We start from the raw sequence: 10,000 nt of genomic DNA, 5'->3' as shown, positions 1-10,000 counted from the left end.
AATGATGAATGGTTTTTAACCTAAAAGCTTACTCTATAAACAATAATTGACAAAATCAGAAGAAATATATGGAACTGTTTTTGAAATAAATAATGTGACCTTAAATTTAATTAATGAAAAGGTCTTGCAATTCTTCCTCTATATCAATACTCCCTTTAAATAGTGTAAAAAACAAAAAACGTAAAGAGAAACTAAAGAAATTCTTCCCTCCTAGCTAGACTCACAATAAAGATATCCTGTTCATATGCGCATCATCTGGGACACCAAAATGGATCTCCATATTTAAACCCCAGCATACAATCTTAGCCATGAACACTTGAACTTTGACCTCAAGCATACCTGACCACAACAATAGTTATTTAAATGAATGGGAGGACAGAGACAGATGGTAAGATCTACTTCACACACTGGGACTTAATAATTTAATGCAACATCAATGTCAAAGATTTACAAAAGGTGGTGGAACATTCTATCTGGCTTTTCAATACTTATTGTCATCTCATTCAAGAGCCAAGACCAAGTTGTATGAAGAAAATGCATGAAATAACTACAGATAAACAAACACATTTCTTGGAGAGCAAAGTCAAGAATGCAAAAAGGATGTTTGTAAATAAATAATGCTTCAAGATACATGGCCACTTCACAAACAGTACTTCACTAATATAAACTACAATGTTTGATATATCTGTCTTTATGAGTTTATCTATCTTCCATTTTTTTCAAATATCCTAACCAAAGTCCTTAATTTCTGTGCAAAAATAAATTAATTTCTCTTTATGCAATCAAAATACACTACAAATAACTGGAGCACAGGTGACCCTCATTGCCAAGGCTGCCTCGCTGTAAACACTCACATGTAAACACTTGAGAGACAGCAATTTCTGAGTGCTTTGATGAACTAATCCAATATACTGTATTGCTTGAAATAACATTTCAACAAGAGAGGCAATGGCAAGGACCAATATCACAAGAGTAAAGCTGATAAGTTGAATACCATCTTTTATGGGATGAAAATAATTGGAGTGAAATGGATTCTAAATGGATGTACATTTTCTTTTAAAATAGAGCCTTAAACCTTACATAAAAATTCCCTTCACACACACACACACAACACACACCTTCATCACATTCCTACACACAAACATATCCATTTCTATATATATATATATATATATATATATATATATATATATAAAAAATATATATATATATATAGTATATATATATATATATAATAAAATATATATATAATATATATATAAAATATACTAAATATAATATATATAAAAAATATAATAAATATATATATAATATAATAATAATATATATATATATAATATATATATAATATATATATATATATATATATAATATATATAATAAATATATATATAATAATAATATATATAAATATATAAATATATATATAATATATATATAAATATATAATATAATATAATATATATATATATAATATATATATAATATATATATATAAATATATATATAAATATATAATATATATAATATATATAATATATATAATAATATATAAATAATATATATAAATATATATAATTATATATAAATATATATTAATAATATATATAAATATTAATAATATATATATAAATATAATAATATATATATAATATCATAATATATATATATATATATATATATATATATATATATAATCTATATATACATAATATATATATACATATATTACATATATATATATATATAATATATATATATATAATATATATATATATATATAATATATATATATATATATATAAATATATATATAAAATACATACATACATACCAAATACACTAGTCTACATAATAAACCAAAACATTCAAGCAGCAGTCTTCTGCCCTACCTGCTTGGAGCTGTCTGCATCTGTGATGAGTCCCTCAGCCCACTGCAGTGAGTTTGCACCAACGAGGTCGCTGCCAGACCGTCGCAAGGTCCTTACGGCCTCCCCCGTCTGTAGCACCAGCCTGTCTACCTGCTGCTGAGTTGAACTTAAGAGGAATCCCTGGCCATAGTTAAAAGAAAAAAAGGAAAAAAAATGAAGATTAAAATCTCCACTTGATTTTGGATGAAATGTTAAATTCTAGACATCAGAAGAAACATGATTTTTAAAAGTTAGTAAGTAAATATAAGGTCAGTCCAAAAATGGAACTAAACATCTTAAGAAATACATTTACTACTATAGTTCAAACATAAGGAGACTACTCTTTCAAAACCATCTCTTTCACTGATGACACACCATTCCCAACATTTTTTTCCAGTACTGGATTTTGACCTTGGGTGTATTTTAAGCAATAGTTTATATACATCAGAGCTAAGGTTACTTATATTTATTCAATCATCTGAAACTGGCAACTTTAATTCTGAGTAAAGAAATAAATTGTATTCTTACAAATTTATCTTTTTTCTTTTTTGGATAGACTCAATATCTACCTAATCAACAATAATCTTGCACAAGCCCCACAAACCTGTTGTAATCTGAACGCCTGTCCATTGGAATACTTCATGGGTGATACATTTCTATAGAGCGTGTCCTGTATCCTGCGCATGAGGTTTTCTGTCCGTTCAGGGGCCGTCTTCATGCACAACATGGCATCATGAACGGGGAATGGCAGAAACTTGACACTGTAGTTGCTGTGATTGGGGATGGGAAGACATGCAAGTTTTTACTCATTTCACTGTTATGGTAATGTAAGAACAGGGGTTGAGGAAGCAGTTGTAAGGGGGGAGAAAGAAGAGTGGGAGGGAAAAAATGAAGAGGAAAGGTGAGGAAAGAAGAGGAAGGAGAAGGGAAAGGAGAAGGAGAAGGGGAAGGAGGAGGAGGAGAAGAAGGAGGAGAAGGGGAAGGAGGAGAAGGAGAAAGAGAAGAAGGAGAGGAGAGAGGAGGAGGAGGAGAGGAGGAGGAGGAGGAGGGGAGGAGGAGAGAGAGAGGAGGAGGAGGAGGAGAGGAGGAGGAGAGAAGAAGAAGAAGAATGAAGAAAAGAGACAAGAAGAAGAAGAAAAGAAGCAAAAGAAAAAGAGAAGGAGGAGAGGAGGAGGAGGGAGGAGGAGGAGAGGAGGAGGAGGAGGAGGAGGAGGAGGAGGAGGAGGAGGAGGAGGAGGAGGAGGAGGAGGAGGAGGAGGGGAGGAGGAGGAGGACATATATTGTTTCAATACTGAACATTTTTCCAGACAATTTATCAGTTCCTAAACCAATGAAACCAATTCCACACTCAAAAAATATCATCTCAAATCCTTTAAATATACAGCAATTTGCAAATAAGGTCAACTTTAACCATATAAAACTTACCTTTGTAATGCATATGCAATATCACTATACCCTTGTAAAGTGACATTGTTTCTATCATAACTAATATATTGGAGTTTGGAGTTAATCTGTAAAGCTTTGGCCAGGAGTCGTGCCCCACTGTCTCCCATGTAATTTCCACTGGAAAAAGGACAAATTAATGTTTTCACCTTTTTCGTTAAATAAATATATCAGAATTCCTTATCAAGATAAGAGAGAAAACACTTCACAACAGGATTACATACACATATAAACAAACACTTTAAAAACACACATAAATGAAACATTTATCACAATTCACTTGAACAGATAATAGAATTAAAATTTTACATGAAGTACACCCCAAGATGACATAAAACAATAAATCAGCATTTAAAAAAATGCAATCACACCAGACAACAATTTCCTCCTCACCTGATATCTAGACTCTGCAAGCAGTGGTTACTCCCCAACGCATTTAGAAGGTTGTGCAAATCTGTCTTCAGCCGGGAGTCATTAATGGAAAGGGACTCAAGAACACAATCTTCCTCCTGAGAGATACATTAATCGTATATTTGAAAAGAAGGATTCTCACCATAAGAAAATAGTTAAAGTGTAGAAGAGCAATATATCAAACCAAGAAAACCAACCCCAATATCAACTTTGCCCGAAATCTCTTCAACACATTCTCAATGTTTTCTAACTCATTTCAAACATAAATGTTGAAACCAATCATCTCTCTATTACCAAATACACAGACAGCTCAGCCCATATTCTTCAAAAAATAATTAATAAAAAAAGGAAATATAAAAAAAAAAACAATTTTTAAAAGTAAAAACATACCTGAATCATCTGTACCACTGACTCCATAACGTGGTACACATGCTTGCTCTTAATATTATTAAGATTACGGCCAATACTAAGTTTCCTGATGCTTTTGTTTTTGCTAATTGCGGCTACTACAGGTCCAAGTTGAGCTTCTAAACCTGGAAAAAAAGTAAAAGATTAGCCTTCTATCAGAATCACAAGACCTCTCCAGTTTTACTCATTTTTATCAGTCTAGTAATATTAAACAAGATCAAAGGGATGCAGTAGTGGCTTATATGGCATACTGAAATGTCAGAACATGTCACAAACATTAATTAATATGACATTCAATTATAGTACTTGCAATTTTTACATAGGCACAAACTTTAATATGATATTCAATTATGTTACTTGCAATTTTTACATGGGAATTACAAGACAGGCAATTAAAGACTGTGAAGGGAAACATAAAATATCATGGCTTACCATTATCACTGATATCTAATGCTGACAGACATCGAACACCATGAATACAGGACTCCAAAATTTGTGCTCCAGTTCCACCCAATTGATTACTGCTTAAATCTAAGTCCACCTCAGAGATGTTTTCATTACACGCTAACCCTAAAAGTACATTCCTGTCAAAGAAAAAGACCAATGAATTAGTAAACTTTGATGTCTTTACAAGGTACTATTTACTATTTACATACAGTCAAGTCCATTGTTGTAAATTTAGAAAGCAAAATTATCAGTGTTCATTTTGTGATACCAAATCTTCAGACCACCTACTTTCTCTAAAAGCTTACAAAATCAAAAACAGCACCTAACCATTTACAATAACATTAAAGCATCTCTTCAGCAGTCTACCATACACAGCCTACTCACTCTTTCACTTTCACTCACTCACTCACTCACTCACTCACTCACTCACTCACTCACTCACTTCATTCACTCACTCACTCACCAACATTCCTTTATTCATTCATTCACATTCTTTTGAACATAATGCCTAACTGGCAAATGTTCACTCACTTGCTACCTCACTCACTCACACATATAACCTTATATTGTCATTGCCATTACATTACTCACTTGAGGGCATCAGCAGGTAGTTTACATTGGGACAGTGTGAGGGTTTTAAGAGCGAGGGTTGAGGTGAAGTATTGTTTGAAGGAGGGCAGCATCTCTCGGGTCTTCTTGCTGCCGAAACTGTTCCGTGACAGGTTCAGATGGGCCAAACTACTGGTGCATCCTCGTAATAATGCTCCAAACACCTATGAGGATACACAAAGAGATGTCTCTGAAGCAGTTTTAATTGACAGCTATATACACACAGACATATAATGTACAAATTTCAGAAGTATATTACCAACAGCTTATATGAAGAAAGCATTTTTATAACAAACTACATGAAAAATGGTTTCAGTATCATTTTTAGCTCATTTTTCAATTCTATTTGATCTACTGTTGCAAGATGCAAGTCAATATAATTTTTTAAGTGAAGAACAGGAAGTCAAGGAACAGAAAAGGAGGAGGATAATAACCAAATGACAGGAGGAAGAAAGGAAAGAAGGAGGAAGAAGAGTCAGAGTAGAGAGCTGAGGAGGAGACAAAAAATAAATAAATAAAAAATAAAAAAATAGAGAGAGGAAATTAGACTCAGGAATTATATTTACTAGTACAAAGACAGCAAATACAAAACATTTCAAAGAAGCACAGATTCTGCTTCTAACTTACAGCATCGATGGCACATTCTGTTGCTGACAGATCAAGAGTCTTCAGCGCATTAGGTTGAGCTAGGAAATTATAAAGATTGTTGACATCGTCCCGTAAGGAGTTGCCAGCTAGGCTAAGGAATGTCAAAGTCTGACACATGTACTGGAAGAAAAATGGAAATAAATCAAGTTAGTCATAAATCAATGATGGTAGTTTTCTTGCTAAATCTAGTAAAGGTTTTTCTTTTTCTTTTCTTTTTTGAAAAAGTTACTCAAAATACCAATGCTTTTTCTGCACAGACATGCAAAAAATCAAAAAATCTAAATCTCCAAATACATACAATTCATCTACTTAAACTAGACTAATCTGCCCTGGCTCCTTTGCAATCTTCTCATCATATAACAGGTTTTTTTTTCCTTCTATTTCTGATCTTACTTCTTACTCTAATGACTTCTAACAAATCAACCAAAGAACAAATCAATAAAAAAAAAACAATAAATAAGTTTTAAAAAAATAATAAAATAAATAAGTTCTAAAAAACTATACATAGAAAGAAACCAATGACGCAACAGCAACTCTCACTACTCACCTTATTGACTGACAGGGAATGTGCTAACATGTTGACACCCTTTCCAGTAAGTCCACAAAGGGAGAGATTCAGGTGACTAAGTCCTTTGGCTTGTCGTCCGATGGGATTACTGATGTGAACAGCACCTAAAAGGAGGGGTTGGGAGGGCATGAGTGAGTAAGATCATAAAGAGCAATTTCAAAAAAAATATATTTAAAAAATTAAAAAAAAAAACAGATTATTGGAAAAAAAAAGAAAAAAAGAAAATAATAATAATAATAAGCAAAACACAAATGCAAAAGTCATCAATCTTAGGGGGTCAGATCTGAACAAACTAACGTAAAATGAGCAGTCAAAAACAAGAACAAGAGAAAAGGAACGACAATGAGCATCTTTAATGTAAGTTTGTGTGAAATGATGTCATGGTATGGTGGCATGGGTGGAGCACTGTCATCGAGGAGTGTCCATAGGTCGCTCTCACTTTCATACATTCACACACACATACACACACACACACACACACACACACACACACACACACACACACACACACACACACACCACTCACTCACTCACTCACTCACTCACTCACTCACTCACTCACTCACTCACTCACACTCACTATCACACACTCACTATCACACACTCACTATCACACACTCACTATCACACTCACTATCACACTCACTATCACACACTCACTATCACACTCATACTCACATTCTCACACTCATACTCACAATCTCACACTCATACTCACAATCTCACACTCATACTCACAATCTCACACTCATACTCACAATCTCACACTCACATTCTCACACTCACATTCTCACACTCTTATCATTCACTCTACTCACTCACTCATACTCACATTCTCACACTCACATTCTCACTATACTCACATTCTCACACTCATACTCACATTCATACCACACTTACTCATACTCACATTCTCACACTCACACATGCAAGTAGTTGTACTTATTTACTCACTTACTCGCTCTTATTCATTCACTCTGACTGTCACACTCACTCACTCACTCACTCATTCATTTTATAAAGTCACACTTATTAACTCAATCACTTATACATTTCTATATTTATGTAAGTATGAAGCCTCTAATCTTATTATGAAGCTACCTCAAGAATCTAATGCAAAGCACACACTAAAAATTGTTACTGGCTTAGTTGACAGGCCGCCAAGCTGCTAACTGCCATTAAGGTATTACAATCATTGTTATTTTTACTATAGTATTATCATTATTATTATTACTCTTATCATTATTATTTCTTTATTATTAATAGTATTTTATCATCATTATTATTATCATTATTACTATCATAACCATTAATTATTATTATTGTTATAACTATCATTATCATTATCATCATTATCATTATTTTCACAATAATCCTTATCCTTATCATCATCACCATCTTCATCATAATCATGATCATCATCAAATACCCATCATATACATTTGATTTTTGTTAGTTTCCATGAACTTTATCTTAACTGTATCCATGTTTTTTTCTTTTATTTTTCAAATAAGCATTATTAACTCTATTTTGCCATTATTAGTTTTACAGATGTTAAACATGTGGTTATGAGTAGTTACATATAATAATTACTAGAATCATTACCATTCACACCATTAGTACACCATTTCCATACTGCTGCAATCACCATCACCACAATTATCATCATTATAAATCCATTTTCATTACAGTTAGTCAAATCACTTCAAACAACAGAAAGAAAACATACATGTCGCTTTTCACTGCAAAATGAGCACATTTTCTGAAAGGTCTACATACAACCTGCACAAAAATCAACTTACTTTTATAATCATCTTTAACATACCACAGCTCTATGGCATAAGTATACCCTAAAAAAATACCCAGAGACAAGCAACTATTATGATAGTGCAGCAGGTAAGCATTTCACAATAAACTGACCAACTTTTTTGGGGGGATTTTCTAATCTAAAGATAGATATTTACATATAGTTGTTTATGTAATTTACTTCATCATTAATTTTAGACATAAAAGCTTCAAAATCAGTTTTTAAGAATCTCATAGCTCAAGAGTGTAAGAACATTAGATTCAGTGTCTGCAGATTCAACCATTCATTCACTCCCTCATATGCTTAACACTTATATAACTACTCGACTGCTTGCCCAACCAAACAACCCACTCGCTCACCTAGTCATTCAACTGCTCATTTTCTTAACGACCCACCTTTCTAATAGCCTACCTTTCGATTCAGTTGCTTATCCACTCACTCAACCATGCATCTGTTTGCTAAACCATACAAATATCCACCTACCTACCAACCTATCCACCCACACACTCCCTCATCCACACGCTCATTCACTTGCTTTAAACATCTTTAAATATCCAAATCTAAATACTGAATACATTCTTTATTTTAAACTCTGCTGGGTGTCACAATGTGGGTTTTAGCAGCATGCACACAATGCTTGTCTGCCATTCCATTTCTCCAAAGAATATATCCAGTGACCAATCAACAATCAACCTTTGAGAAAAATACAAATGATATCTGAAACCCTGTCTGTTCATGGTTCTCTTACTATGCTCCAACATCTATGTATGGGTTCTCTTCCTCTTCTTAATCAGCATCTTAACTCTATTTTTTTCAAGTAAGAAAAAAAATTACAAGAGTTTTATCAAGCACTAATAATCACATATAAAATATCATATGCATAAAGTATACTCTCAACAAAGCAGCTTACACTTTTAATCCCACAATCTAATACATGTCCAAAACACACCTACCTTTGGTACAAAAGATGTGTACTCTATTGCAGCTATTTCTTAACTTGTGACAGATATCCCATTATGAGTGTCCACACAAATCACAAATTACTTTTTAACCCAAACTACCCAAAGCTGCCTCACATCCTGCAGAGACTGCAAGACTATGCATTTTCACAAGGGAAAAAAGTGAGAATGGCAATGGAAAAGAGGCAACAGAAAGAGGGAGAGGGAGAGGGAAGGGGAGGGGGGGGGGAGAGAGAGAGAGAGAGAGAGAGAGAGAGAGAGAGAGAGAGAGAGAGAGAGAGAGAGAGAGAGAGAGAGAGAGAGAGAGAGAGAGAGAGAGAGAGAGAGAGAGAAAGGAAGAGAAGGAAAGTGGGAAAAATGATAGAGATTAGACATGGGGGAGGAAAGAAAACTATTACCATATATGGACAGATTCTCATCACCCTTTCAGTTCTTGCTTGCTAACTCATTCAATCATTCTTGAAAACCCAGTAAACACAAATATCAAGCAAAGACCAAACATTTTCAAATCAGTTTTGATGAAGATAATGCATACCCCCAAAAACATATTCCAATCAAAAGAATCATAGAATATCATGAAATATATACATAAAAGTTATATCATTGGAAAATAAGTCAATATAAGTAAAAAATATCACTTATCTTTCCTTACAATAATAAGTGTCCAGAGTCTATGACTATTTAGTTTACAGCTACCTATCTATCACCCACAAACCTGTTTTGTGTCTTAAATCCTGAAAACAATGATAGCTTATTTGTCTTCTATTTCGTACCAGCAATAAGTTTATAC

General features: G+C 33.3%; 1 protein-coding gene across 30 annotated transcripts in view; it reads right to left on the bottom strand.

The window, feature by feature from the left end:
* LOC119598958 (F-actin-uncapping protein LRRC16A-like) overlaps positions 1-10,000 on the bottom strand; it is a 198,017-nt gene that overhangs the window by 95,734 nt on the left and 92,283 nt on the right. For all 30 annotated transcript variants that reach the window (XR_005231043.1, XR_005231041.1, XM_037948668.1 and 27 more), the window contains 9 exons: positions 6,424-6,548; positions 5,856-5,996; positions 5,211-5,392; positions 4,605-4,756; positions 4,155-4,297; positions 3,747-3,862; positions 3,336-3,473; positions 2,515-2,680; positions 1,893-2,051 (listed from right to left, as the gene is read on the bottom strand). Coding sequence is in view for 28 of the 30 variants with exons in the window: in XM_037948668.1 (XP_037804596.1) it covers positions 1,893-2,051; positions 2,515-2,680; positions 3,336-3,473; positions 3,747-3,862; positions 4,155-4,297; positions 4,605-4,756; positions 5,211-5,392; positions 5,856-5,996; positions 6,424-6,548 (1,322 nt within the window). In the remaining 2 variants the exon portion in view is untranslated. The remainder of the gene's footprint in view (positions 1-1,892; positions 2,052-2,514; positions 2,681-3,335; positions 3,474-3,746; positions 3,863-4,154; positions 4,298-4,604; positions 4,757-5,210; positions 5,393-5,855; positions 5,997-6,423; positions 6,549-10,000) is intronic.

Source organism: Penaeus monodon, chromosome 42 (assembly GCF_015228065.2).
Source record: "Penaeus monodon isolate SGIC_2016 chromosome 42, NSTDA_Pmon_1, whole genome shotgun sequence".
NCBI classification, from domain to species: domain Eukaryota; kingdom Metazoa; phylum Arthropoda; class Malacostraca; order Decapoda; family Penaeidae; genus Penaeus; species Penaeus monodon.
The sequence above is the reverse complement of the archived record's forward strand: the minus strand, read 5'-3'. Positions and strand labels throughout refer to the sequence as shown.